This window comes from Phyllopteryx taeniolatus, chromosome 1 (assembly GCF_024500385.1).
Source record: "Phyllopteryx taeniolatus isolate TA_2022b chromosome 1, UOR_Ptae_1.2, whole genome shotgun sequence".
Taxonomy (NCBI): Eukaryota; Metazoa; Chordata; class Actinopteri; order Syngnathiformes; family Syngnathidae; genus Phyllopteryx; species Phyllopteryx taeniolatus.
Window position 1 is genome coordinate 37,497,375 of NC_084502.1, and position 14,151 is coordinate 37,511,525.

Genomic DNA, 14,151 nt, shown 5'->3' on the forward strand with positions numbered 1-14,151 from the left:
AACGAACTGCCTGAAGAGCTGAGAGAGAATTGTGGCAAGGCACAGATCTGGCCAAGGTTACAAAAAAATTCTGCTGCACTTAAGGTTCCCAAGAGCACAGTGTCCTCCATAATCCTTAAATGGAAGACGATTGGGACGACCAGAACCCTTCCTAGAGCTGGTCGTCCGGCCAAACTGAGCAATCGGGGGGAAAGAGCCTTTGTGAAAGAGGTCGAGAAGAACCCAAAGATCACTGTGGCTGAGCTCCAGAGATGCAGTCGGGAGATGGTAGAAAGTTCTAGAAAGTCAACCATCGCTGCAGTCCTCCACCAGTTGGGGCTTTATGGCAGAGTGGCCGGATGGAAGCCTCTCCTCAGTGCAAGACACATGAAAGCCTACATGGAGTTTGCTAAAAAAAAACACCTGAATGACTCCAAGATGGTGAGAAATAAGATTCTCTGGTATGATGAGAGCAAGATAGAACTTTTTGGCCTTAATTCTAAGCGGCATGTGTGGAGAAAACCAGGCACTGCTCATCACCTGTCCAATACAGTCCCAACAATGAATCATGGTGGTGGCTGCATCATGCTGTGGGGGTGTTTTTCAGCTGCAGGGACAGAACCGCTGGTTGCAATCGAAGGAAAGATGAATGCGGCCAAGTACAGGGATATCCTGGATGAAAAACTTCTCCAGAGTGCTCAAAGCACACAGCTAAAATAAAGGAGTGGCTTCAGAACAACTGACTCTTCTTGAATGGCCCAGCCAGAGCCCTGACTTAAACTCAATTGAGCATTTCTGGAGACCTGAAAATGGCTGTCAAATGGCATTCACCATCCAACCTGACAGAACTGGAGAGGATCTCCAAGGAGGAATGGCAGACGATCCCCAAATCCAGGTGTGAAAAACTTGTTGCATCATTCCCAAAAAGACTCATGGCTGTATTGGCTCAAAAGGGTGCTTCTAGTAAATACTGAGCAAAGGGTCTGAATACTTACGGCTGTGTCATATTTCAGTTTTTCTTTAATAAATCTGTAAAAATTTCAACAATTCAGTTTTTTCTGTCAATATGGGGTGCTGTGTGTACATTAATGAGGGGGGAAAAAAATGAACAAATGATTTTAGCAAATGGCTGCAATATAACAAAGTAACAAATTTAAGGGGGTCTGAATACTTTCCAAACCCACTGTGTGTGTATGTATGTATGTATGACCGTCTGCCTCACAGTTCTGAGGACCGGGGTTCAATCCCCGGCTCCGCCTGTGTGGAGTTTCCATGTTCTCCCCGTGCCTGCGTGGGTTTTCTCCGGGAACTCCGGTTTCCTTCCACATCCCAAAAACATGCATGGTAGGTTAATTGAAGACTCTAAATTACCCGTAGGTGTGAACGTGAGTGCGAATGGTTGTTTGTTTCTATGTGCCCTGCGATTGGCTGGCAACCAGTGCCTCCTGCCCAATGATAGCTGGGATAGGCTCCAGCGCTCCCGCGACCCCTGTGAGGATAAGCGGCTCAGATAATGGATAATGGATGGATATATATATATATAAATAATTTGTACAGTAAAAACAACAGTAGCACTGGAATTCTAACTTTGCTAGTCTCGGTCGTTTACAAAATATTGAAATAGTAAACATTTTAAATAACCAAAGAAATATTGACGTAAAAACCAATTTAAAAACTGACCATTTTAAAAAAGGACAGTGTATTTGACTTTGGCAGTAGTAATAGTTTAGCTAGTGCAGAAAATATCCATATAATGTGTAAAGTATTCGAGTCTACTATTCAAGTATTGTGGGTTGTAAAAATATTGTACAAATATTCAAGTGAGCAGGATAACGAAAAAAAAAATTGCACGTGGTTCACAGATTTTGATGTCATTTGTTCAGAAGTCTGATAGAACACTACACGATGCCATTTTTTTTAAACATAAATTTTACCCATCTTTCCTTGAGAGAGGCAAATTTCTCAATGACTATGGTTAAAGTCAGGGTTTTTTTTTTTGACAAGATTCTTCTCAAGAGCATGGCCAGTGTATTGAAACAATCCTGTGACATTGTGTTCATGAGGAAGGTCTTGATTCTCTTCAGTATTGAGAAACACCTCTCAGATTCAGCTGTGGTCATCAAAGTAGTGATGACGATCTTTAGCAGGGCCATTGTTTCCGAGATGATGTCTTTAAGATTGTTCTCCTTTAAAAGCTGGTACAGAGCCACAACACCACTATAATTCCTGGACTCATCATTACTGTATATTGGAGCCAGTTCAGTTTTCAGCCTGTTCTTGTTCAGCAATGGGTAAGCCTCAATGGTACTGTTCAGTGCTGCTTCAAGAAACTGGCTGATCACTTGCATGGGTCACGATTGTGTCACAAACCTAAAAAATGAATACAAAAATAGCAACATAAATGGCAATTCAGTTACGGATGTGTTCATTATAGCATATGAAAACAGGATAACATACAAACTATGCATATCAAATATATATGCTGGATGTATCACTGTCAATATAATTCCCTCTTGAACTAATTGTATAAATACTGCTGTAATATAATTAAAATATATTTATGAAGGCGTCAGAACACCTGCCACCCTAGTGAGGATAAGCGGCACAGAAAATGGAAGGATGGATATAGCTATTACTTACCCAAGACCAACAAGCAACACAAATGTTTAGATTCGATTAAATTTAAGGTTCCTTAAATTCCCCTTAAATTTTTTACTTTGTTGGTTATTCGTTTATGATTGTTCAGCATATTTGCAGATATTTCTGGTGTGACCATCAAATTTTCCTCACAGAATGAATAAAATATCTACAGTGCCACAAAATAGTCACACCCCTTCACATTTTCCTCATTTTGGTATGTTACAGACTTATTCTAAAGCTGATTTGAGTATAGTTTACTTAAAAATCTACATAAAATATCCCCTAATGACAAAGTTAAAAAAAATTCTGGTATTTGTGTAAATTTATTTTAAAAAAAGTAAACATTCAAACATAATAGGTACATAAGTATTCACACCCTTTGCTATGACAATCCAACTTAACCTCAGGTGCATCTGATTTCCAGTGATCATCCTTGAGATGCTTCTACAACTTGAATGAAATCACCTGTCGTAAATTCAGTTGATTGAACATCATTAGGAATGGCACACACCTGTCTATATCAGGTCTCATACTTGGCAGTACATTTCAGAGCAGAAACTAAGCAATGAAGTTTAAGGAATTGTCTGCAGACCTCAGAGACTGGATTGTGTAAAGGCACAAATCTGGGGAAGGTTACAAAATAATTTCAGCAGCATTGAAGGCCCCCAAAGCATTGTGGTCTTGATTATGCGGAAATGGAAGAAGTTTGGAACCACCAGGACCCTTCCTAGACCTGGCCGTCCGACCAAGCTGAGTAACCGGGGAAGAAGGGCCTTGGTCAGAGATGTGAACAAGAACCCTATGGTCACTAAGGCGGAGCTCCAGTGTTCCCTTGTGGAGATAGGAGAACCATCCAGAAGGTCAACCATTGCTAACGAAATCAACCAATCAGGCCTTTATGGTAGAGTGGCCAGACAGAAACCACTTCTCACAAAAAGGCACATGGCAGCCTGCTTGGAGTTTGCCAAAAGCCACCTTAAGAATTCTCAGACCTGCAGAAACAAAATTCTCTGGTCTGATGAAAACCAAATAGAACTTTTTGGCCTGAATTGAAAGTGTCATATCTGGAGAAGAGGAGCCACTTCTCATCACCTGGCTAACACCATCCCTACTGTGAAGCATGGTGGTGGCATCATCCAACTGTGGGGCTGTTTATCTGCTGCAGGAACTGGGCGACTAGTCCACATAGTAGAGGGTAAGATGACCGCTGCCAAATATAGAGAAATTCTTCGAGAGAACTTGCTCCAGAGTTCTCGAACTCAGACTAGGGCATCGATTCACCTTTCAACACGACAATGACCGAAAGCACACAGCCAAGATAACAAAGGAGTGGCTTCAGGAGAGGCCTGTGAATGTCCTTGAGTGGCCCAGCCAGAGCCCGGACTTCAATCAACTCGAACATCTCTGGAAAGACCTAAAAATGGCTGTCCACGGACGCTGCCCATCCAACCTGACTGACCTTGAGAAGATCTTCAGAGAAGAATGGGAGAAAATGCCCCAAAACAGGTGTGCTAAGCTCGTCGAGAGATACCCAAGAAGACTTGAGGCTGTGATTGCTGCCAAAGGTGCTTCAGCAAAATATTAAGCCAAGGGTGTGAATACTTATGTACCTATTATGTTTACATTTTCAATAAATTTGCACAATTGTCTGAAAATATGTTTTCACTTTGTCATTATGGGATATTTTATGTAGTTTTTTTTTTTTTTTTAAAGAAAACTATACTCAAATCAGCTTTACAATAAGTCTGTAACAGCAAAATGTGGAAAAAGTGAAAGGGTGTGAATATTTTCTGGTGGCACTGTTATCCATCATTAAAGAGCATTGTTTGCAATATAGCACTACAATGATTAAATACATCGTAAAGACTTGCACTACACATTTAGATTCTATCTCACCTCTGTAGATCACCTGGGCCCAGTGTGCAACATTTCTTGGCCTGCTAAGATACACCGCCACTGTGTTCTCCACAGACAGTAGGGAGGAAATCTCTGAACAGAAACAGAAGAAAATAATTTAGCTTTAGTTTCCAGGTTTAAAAAATAAAATAAAGTCATCCAGCCATCACAGAGATTAACACGTCAATAATATTAAACAGCACAACATAAACATGTATTTACCTGATCTTTTGTATATTGTCTGAATTGCTGTGTAATTCCCTGAACAAAGACCGAGTCGATGGTCCGCTTCTGTAGCTGGCTGCAGAGAATGTCCACATGAGGCATGATGAAACGGAACAGTTTCAAGAAGAACCCGTGGCACTTTGGAGAGGGATGAACTAAATAAAAAATCTCTCTTGGACATGATGGCTTTGTCAATGTAGCGGACCGCAATCACCAGCTGACATGGAAATGTCCATTGTTTCAACAGCCTGAATGGCAACAAAATCTGCATTTCTTTCTTCTTCAATGATGTACTCTCTCAAATCTGACAGCATGCAGTCATTCTCTACAGTCGTCAATGTTCCCTTAAACACAATGGCAGCCTGTAGGTGCTCACGCAGAACTGTATCCAGTGATGCCATAAAATCCACCAATCCTTCAAAAATAGGATTTTCCAAGCCCTCGCAGTCATGGCCATGCAGTGCAACTTTAAATGCAATACAGAACACTGTTATTTTAAATAGGATGTGCCTGTTTTTGTGAACCTACTTATAGGGGTTACGAATGCCTAATCTTTAGTCTTTGTCAAGATGGCAAGCAATGTTTATTTTCCAAAACATGACTAGATGCAGTGAATTTTCCTATTTTTTGCCTTTTCAGCAGTGTTTTCAATGCAGCATACCTCTTCTTGTCCATGCGGAATCACATCCTGATTTTGGAAAAGCAAGCAGGGGAAACAAAATAGAGCATTTGGTCTTGCTGCATGCCCTTAGCCCAGCCCAGTCGCTCAACCAGCTCAGAGATAAATACCTCGTGTATTCTCTCCCTCAGTCTTTTGACCTCTGCTTGATTTTAATGCTCAGCTAATCGCTCTTTAACATTGAGCTTCTGCTTGTATGTTCTTCTCTCAAAAGTTGCTGCTTTAAGAGACCTCATCGAGTTACTTAAGGTCTCTGCCACCATTTCTCCACACGTACACATGCACGCAGCTCTACTCGGCTCCACCATGATCAAAGGGGCACGGGACCGGAAGTGACGTTGAGTGACACGAACGGTAAATGGAATTTATTTTTTAACCCATTAAACGTTAAACGGGTGCTGTAATGTGACGTTCCCCTCGGCAATCTTTTGCATTGTACTAGGACCCAATGCGCATGTTAAACCTTTAATGCTTTTAATGATTCCCTCAGGTAGCTTCTTCCCTCTTGCAATCAACTTTTTAAACAGCTAACCTACCATTCCAGTCCAACATGCTGCCAATTTTTTTGTCTAGAGTTTGTTGTCACATTTCTGTCGGGCCAATTATACATTACTCGTGCACTCACAGATTTGCATATCTGTTGTTGACCAATACTGGCCACTCATGCCAGAGTAGCATCTGCACCACTTGCACACTGACCGAGGAGTATGTGAAACATTTGCACAATCAACATTGTCCCAGATTATCGCGCTACTAGTCACTTTAAACTGCATACATTCCTTGAAGTCTCGGAGCCCTAATAATTGCAATATTAGTCATTCGAACTGCTCTAAGTGCTAGAGGAGTCTGCACCTTTTGCATAATTGTCAAAATAATAATAATAATAATGTACCGGCATTACCAGATAACTATTAATCCTTTATTGCTTAGTGACTGTTTTTTGTCAATGTCTTTATGTCTCAAAATGTTCTCTGTCAATTGACTGTCTTTTTCTCGTACTAGAACGGCTCCAACTACCGGAGACAAATTCCTTGTGTGTTTTTTGGACATACTTGGCAAATAAAGATGATTCTGATGAGAGTTAACTGAAAAACGTCTGAGCATCCCGAGACTGGAAATATCATCGAACGAGAGAGCAGCAATAAATTAATATTTTTTTACTGTTCTTTAACTGTATACAATTTATCCTGCTCAGATAAAATTACATATAATTTGTGATATTTTTATTATATTCAACAGCAGGGTTAAATAGCTGCTGACTTGAGGTGAGGGTACACACTGAACGGGTCTCCAACCAATAACTGGGCACGTATAGACAAAAAAAAATAATTCTTCACACGCACATCCCCATACGACGACAATTTAGTCTTCAATTGACCTAACATACATGTTTTTGGAATGTGACGCCAAGTTACCGAGAGAAAACCCATGCAACCATGGGGAGAACATGCAAAATCCACATAGAAAGGCCAGAGCATACAGATTTGAACCTCAGACTTCAGAGGACTAACCACTAGGTCACCGTGCTGCTGTGACTTAATTACCATTCATCGATGCATTTATGAAAAGAAAATTAGTTACTATGTAGTTTAAAATGTTTTTTTTCCCAAATCCTGAGAATCTATAAATATTAGTAGTAGTCAGTGTGTCGCACTTGATGAAATGTTTTGACACCCACAATAATATTTAAAACATGTCAAAGTTGCGTAAAGGAAAAAACTAGCGTCAAAATGCAGTACACCACACAGGCGGTCTTACGGCTTACCGAATGACGTGATTGGTGGAAAACAAGGGAAGCGCGAGATGTCACAGGTCGTGCCAACTGTGAATTTGAAAATGTACCGTGGGCTGCTAAAAAAAAAAAAAGAGTGGGGTGCAAATGGCACCCCGGCCATAGTTTGAACACCCCTGTTACTAGCATACAGTATAGACCTTTTCACCCTATCATGCATACAGTAAGTTTACTTTTGCGTGGCAATGGCACCGATGGCACGAGTAAACAAACCCTACCTGTCATTTGACCAAGGCAGAGCGATTGAGAAAACAGTCTTGACTGATGATTTTAGCCTTTTTCTCTATTGCTCTACCTTGAATGTGTCAAGTGTCAGTGGAAAAGAAGATGTTACGTGAGCCTAGCTGCCTGGAAGGGAGACTGAACACTGGCAGTAATTTACAATTGAACAGGTAAGTAGATTCAAAAACTGATGTTGTGGAAAGCCAGACATAGTCAGTGAACACACCAATTCATTGACTTTCCTGTTGCTCGGATTAATGGCATAGACATGCTCTTTTGAACCTGACGTAAACTAGTAGGCTAGCCATTAAGTTTTGCTAAATTATCATTACTTCTCATGTATAATGTGCATTTTTTTACCCTAAAAAATGGTCAAATGTCAATAGCGCGCATTATACATAGGTGTAGGAGAAAATGAAAAAGACTCACATTTTATAAATGTATGCTGCCATCTAGAGGTTATGAAAAAGCTGTACACTTTCATTCCACTGTCCCACCGCCCCCTAGAGGTTATGAAAAAGGTGTAGACTACACTTTCATTACAATATGACAGGGTTACATATGACTGCATATATGTACAATTTTGCTCATAAATTTACATACCCAGGCAAAATTTGTGAAATATTGTTTTGTTTTTTAAAATACGACTGACTGAACAACAACCATCATTAATTTCTTTATGGTTATGTTTTGTTTAATGATAATGCTTTTCTAAAATGTTTGACAGTTTAATTTTAATCCCATTAAAATAAAATTTAATGTCTTTCGCCTTGTCCTTCATGTTTTCTTAAAATAATTGTACACATCTTACAAATTCTGCCTGGGTAATTAAACATATGAGCACAACTGTGTGGTTTCTCATTTACTAAATAAAAGTAGGGCTGTGAATTTCAAAATTAGAGCAAGTAAATAAAAAATAAGGTATTGTGTGTTCAAATAAAGTGCTTAACTTCAGAATAATTCTTTGAAAAAAACTAACAAAATACAGATAATACTTCATGTTTTGATCATATGGGTAGAAGCAAAATCATGGATTGTACAAATCCATTATACATAGGGAGGAGGGGTTTTCCAGAATTTTTAGGTCAACTTTGGGGGAGCGCATTATACATGGGTGCGCATTATACACGAAATTACGGTACTCAAGACAACCCAACCAACCAAATTGCAAAGACCTGTGAGAAAATGTCTCATTCCCAGTCTGGTCCTTTAAAAGTGGCTAATATGCCGCCAAGCTGATGAATGGGTTTGAGTAGTCCACCAAATATCTGATTGATTAATCGAGTATTCTGACAAAAAATGATTTTGCGTTTCTAAAGGGCACCAAAAAAATGCATTACGGAAAAGACAGGCCTGTTAAATAGACTAATCAAAAACCTACCGGTATTTATTCCAGTTCTTGGCTCCAAAACAGCCTATTAGTTGCAACTTGCCCTTTTGCGCATTTCCTGCATGAATGAACAAAAAAAAGTGTACAAAAATAACAATGGACACAAGTATACAAATTAAATTCCATGCCATTTGGGCTTATTAGCTGTAATCACAAAACCAACTTCCAAAGGTACCTAGATGAGGTAGTAAGGGGCTGTGAGCATGTGTATGTTTGTGTGAGAGCGAGACAGAGTGTGTTTTTTCTTGATGCATTTCTGTGCAACTGCAAGCTTTTACAAGAGCATACGATTACAATGGAGAAAAGTCAACATATCAAGATGCTCAGAACTAAGACTGGCCCTGCGCTTTGAGACAATGTTCCCAGTAGCAGAGAACAAACGCTCTGATGGTGTCATTGTTGCTGGGATACCCAAAAAAGACTTTGCCAGCTTTGCCAGGGTCGGATATCGTGCTGCATTTGTTTTCCACCACGGCAATGGATTCTCCTTCTTGGAGAGAGGATGTTCTCCAAAATACAGAAAGACTTCTTTCTGCACCGCTTGACTTAGCTGCTCATCCTCACCCTCCTCATCACTGGTGTTGGAGTCTGATGACGAATCCAGTATACTGTTGACGAATGAGCCATCTTTTTTGGGAGCTGAACGGCCTTCTAATGTTGTGGTGGCTTCATTTCCGCTTTCATTTAACCGCCTTTCTTCCTTTTTAACAGCTAGTGCCATGGATTGAATTGTACTTTGGACCTTAAACACATCTTCAGCAGGCAAGAACTTCAGTTTTCTAAACCTTGGGTCCAAGGCAGCAGCCAGGACGACAGTGTTCGGAGCTTCAGGTTGAAATAAAAACAGTTCTTGCCACCTCTCTGTGATCTGTTCTGCCACTTGAGCCTGGAATGCAGTTACTGGGGCAGTTTCAAATGTTGAACTCAGTGTGACTTTCTTTAGGTTGTGGACTAGCTGTGGAAGAGCAGAGAGAGTAACGTATTGTTCCCCATGCAGAAACTCTGTTACTCTTTCAAATGGCCCAAGGACCCGAGTCAGCTCCTCACTGAGGTTCCAATGCTCTGGCTTTAGATCCGGGTGGTGGTGTTCGGCACTTGAATTTACTGCAGGATCAGAAAGCGCTGCAGTCACGGGCCATCTTTGTCCAAGGAGCCTGGACAACATGCGATACGTGCTGTTCCACCTCGTACTTACATCCCGAATCAACATTATTGTTGGCATTCCCATTTGTTGCTGCTTCTCTTTAAGTTTGGTACAGGCCAGTTCACTCTTCTTGATGTGTTCAACCAGGGTTCTCGCAGAAGCCACACAATTAGCAATGGTTTTACAGTTTGTAAGTGCGCTCTGTACAACTAAATTCAGTGTGTGCCCAGAGCACCTCACAGAAGCCCAGCCATGCCTTTCCTTCAAAATGACGGCTGCTGCCACGACATCGGCCCCATTATTATGGATAACTGCCTTCACCTTAGGGAATGGAATATGAAATTTGTCAGTTGTCTCCTCCAGCCAATCTGCAATATTGGCAGCTGTGTGACTCTCTTTGAGAGGCATTGCTGTTAGAGAGAAGGACTTCATCTCCCAAGCTTCCCCCAAGAAGTGACAGGCCACCCTGAGATAACCCTCTGTGGCATCACTAGTCCAGATGTCAATGGTCAATGCAACACACTCCATGTCCTGAAGGACAGTTTTCAATTTCTCTGTTATTTGTTGGTGCTTCATCTCCATTAGACTTGTGAAATGAAGTCTTGATGGCATGCTGTAGTTCGGGTTGAAAGCTGAAATCATCTTTTTAAATCCCTTGTCCTCCACCATGGACAATGGGTGCATATCAGTGACCAGCATTTTCAAAATGCTCTCTGTTAGCAAGTCGGCTTCTTCAACAGTGCATGATGGAGTTGGGCGAACAACGCCGTCTATGGGCCGCTGTGATGTGCTGGGGGAAAAATTTTATTTTATTAATATGCATAACAGATGTCATTTGCCCTCCGGGGACAAAATAAGAAATAAGGTTGAAGTTGATAGTCAACTAGCCCTATACTCACTTCAAAGTAAACATCATAATATAGATTTGGGCATTTGCAGCATTAACCATCACTACCAAATAATCGATTAACGCATTCACTGCCGTGGACGTTTATATTTGTCCAGTTGAATCCAACCATTCACGACCAAGGAGGAATATACTGTATTCGTCAATAGGAGACTTGAGTGTGATGCCACCTAATGGTGCCATGTGCAACGGCCGCCATGTCTGAGGGGGATGCCTTTGTAAACAAACAATAGATTTTGTGTGGTTGACTGATTTTCAATGCACCGAGATAACTGAGGCTAATAGTCAGTAGTTGTTAATATTGTGCCTAAAACAATGGTGAACAATTGTGCTCTTTATGGCTGCTCTAATCGGTTGAACAGAGACAAGAAATGTAAACTGTAGTAAAAGGCAAAGGTTATTTTGAGAGCTGTTGGATGAACATGTCAACTAGTTTGGAATGCTACTGACCATGAACCAGGCGACTCAGGTCAGCATGTGGGATTTCTGGTCCACGGGAACCATTCTAGTGGTGGTGGTGGACATGGATGCCCGTCTCCTTGCACCAGCAACACCGGACACACTTGCCAGTTCCTCAGCTTGCTGAGGGGCGACTCGCTGCACCTGGTTTCCCGCAGGAGCCGGAGCAACTCCTTCATTCTTTTGCCCCGTCGTGGCCGCGTAATGTGACGCAGCACACGGGTTTTTACTTTGGAAGATTGTTTTTGGCTTCCTCCATTCCAGAGCTTTTTCAATAATATTGTGCAGGCGTAAAAAACTGATTAAGGCGATTGACCGTGAATGTCAACAACAACCAAAGCCCCATGTACTTACTATCCCCTGCTTTCAGTAAAGTTTTCCTTTGACTAACTTTGGTTTTTTTCCAGATAGTGTGTCCTTACAACAGTTCCTATGGTGTAAATATAGCCTTTAGATCAAACATGAAGCATATTATTGAGACGAGACATAATCAGAATGCGTATATGACTTAGAATGATAATGCTGTTGGCCTAGAAGCTTGCCTCAAGGTCCCCTCAGCAATGGCGACCGGAAATGGTAATCGAGCAATATGTGATATTTTCAAAAGGGATCTACATGGGGAACTGCTTTGAAAACAGCTGGCAGTGACTCAGTTAACAATGTCTGGAGTAGGCATACAGTATGGTGGGGTGATAACCTAAGAGTGAGAAAGGTGTGTGTGTGTGCATGTAAACAGGAACGAGAGATTTTTTTTGTTAATATAATCAGCCAGAACGGCGAGCAATGGAAAGTTATCAATGTCCTTTCACCATCATTCCTGTCATGTGTTTTTGTTTGCTCATTAAAGACAAAAGTCCTGTTTTTGTTTTAATTCCTCATTTAAATAAATACATCCATCCATCCATTTTCTGAGCCGCTTCTCCTCACTCGGGTCGCATGCTGGAGCCTATCCCAGCTATCATCGGGCAGGAGGCGGGGTACACCCTGAACTGGTTGCCAGCCAATCGCAGGGCACATACAAACAAACAACCATTCGCACTAACATTCACACCTACGGGCAATTTAGAGAGTTTTTCAATTAACCTACCATGCATGTTTTTGGGATGTGGGAGGAAACCGGAGTGCCCGGAGAAAACCCACGCAGGCACGGGGAGAACATGCAAACTCCACACAGGCGGGGCCGGGTATTGAACCCCGGTCCTCAGTACTGTGAGGCTGACGCTCTAACCAGTCGTCCACTGTGCCGCCAAAATAAATACAAATAATAATTTTAAAAAAAATAATTTTTCCTCATGTGTTTTAGATTGTAGGGTGAAAGCTGCAGCTGCCTACTTGTGTGGACTGAATGGGTGGCAACATGGGGGAAATGAAATGCCAGTATTTTGAGGGTAATAACCCATCAACAAAATATTGGAAAAAAACAACTACGGACTAGTTTGTTTTTGAACCACTGAACTTAGTTCAAAATTTTTAATTAGGACGATAAACTGAACGAGTTCACTTTTGGAACGATCAACTGAACTTTGAATTAGTTTGCGTAGAAAATGAAGTTTCCCAACACTGATCCTCTATTATTTCACATTGCAATATATATCGCAGGTTTAAAAAAAAAATAGCAATGTCACGCAGCCCCAATTCTGACGATAATGGAGCTCTCAGTTTGATCATCAAAATGAGAAACTCAGAAGCCTAGAGTGGACAACGCCCTTGAAAAACATCACATTTCTCAACTAGTAAACATCCGGGCATCTTTCTACCAAAGAGTCAAGGCTTCGCTCTCACATTTCCTAATGATTTACATTTATTTCTGGGCAGAAAATAATAGCAAATTTCCGACATAAAATGTGGCATAAAATCCTTAATCTTTTTCCGATCCTTACATACTAGGGCTCATTTTATTCGACTCATGTAAAATTTCTCTATCCAATGACAGTCTATTTTAGTGTAAAGTTATTTAGAAAAATGTAGTAACATACATGTAATTAGTTTACAACTTTACGTATGTTAACATGACATCTTGTCACAACGACATCAGGCGACAGCCGCTTACAAACAACATACGTTCGACCTATCGGTAGTAAGCTACAATGAATGAGCTAACGTATATTTTTACGTTACCTTGTGTCAGAGGCAATGCTTGTTGAGCTAACGCTAACGGGATGCTTTCGGATCAGATGTTGCATCATCACAGTCGTGCTGTTGTGGTACGCAAGGTCTACGTTGCAGTAGACACATTGCACTTTTCTATCTTCTTTTTTAAGTATGAAATGATCCCAAACCTTGGACATTCGCTGCCTTTTACGAACTGTTTCCTCCTGAGACTCCGCCATCTTGTCACCTTACCTCAACACGCCGGAGTGGTGTGTGCGTCCACAATAACAGTCCGTGTGGGAAAATTATCCCTGAGCGAATAGAGGCCCCTTAATTTAAAGCGAGTAATAGGAATTAAACGAAGCCTCGAGGGAGATTTTTCTTCGACCTTTCTTTTAATCGAATTATTTGAGTTACCCAAGTGATCATTTTAGTCAGCCAGACTTAGGATCTTTTCTGTTCAACTATTTACAACATCCACTTCATATTTCCTCCTCACTCACAGGTTCCACTGGATCAATTTTGACTTTTTGGGAGTATGTAAAAAAAAAATATATATTTTGGGTATATCTGGCAATGCAGACCCAAACATGTTTTTGCCATCATTTTAGTTCAGGTCAGCAGTACTCAAGTACTATTTTTAAAAAATAAATCATTCTGCCACCCGGAAGAATCACATCCCAACGTGTTGTCAGTTACTGCCGTCCCATTGTTGATTTGTTTTGTC

General features: G+C 41.0%; 1 protein-coding gene across 7 annotated transcripts; it reads right to left on the bottom strand.

Annotated features, from left to right (window-relative positions):
* Nucleotides 1-1,643: 1,643 nt before the first annotated feature.
* LOC133487144 (E3 SUMO-protein ligase ZBED1-like) lies at nucleotides 1,644-13,713 on the bottom strand. 7 transcript variants are annotated; one of them, XM_061793270.1, is made up of 7 exons: nucleotides 13,613-13,713; nucleotides 9,388-10,757; nucleotides 8,815-8,881; nucleotides 7,863-7,936; nucleotides 4,738-4,878; nucleotides 4,516-4,608; nucleotides 1,644-2,349 (listed from the first exon to the last, which is right to left on the bottom strand). In XM_061793270.1, exons 2-7 carry the CDS (start codon nucleotides 10,664-10,666, stop codon nucleotides 2,342-2,344), a joined length of 1,662 nt encoding a protein of 553 aa, XP_061649254.1. In that variant the 5' UTR covers nucleotides 10,667-10,757; nucleotides 13,613-13,713; the 3' UTR covers nucleotides 1,644-2,341. The 7 variants fall into 7 exon arrangements, 5 of the variants coding, with proteins under 5 accessions (XP_061649254.1, XP_061649220.1, XP_061649209.1 ...); XM_061793236.1 differs by having other exon boundaries at nucleotides 4,738-4,816; nucleotides 13,452-13,713; XM_061793225.1 differs by having other exon boundaries at nucleotides 13,452-13,713.
* Between the last annotated feature and the right edge of the window lie 438 nt (nucleotides 13,714-14,151).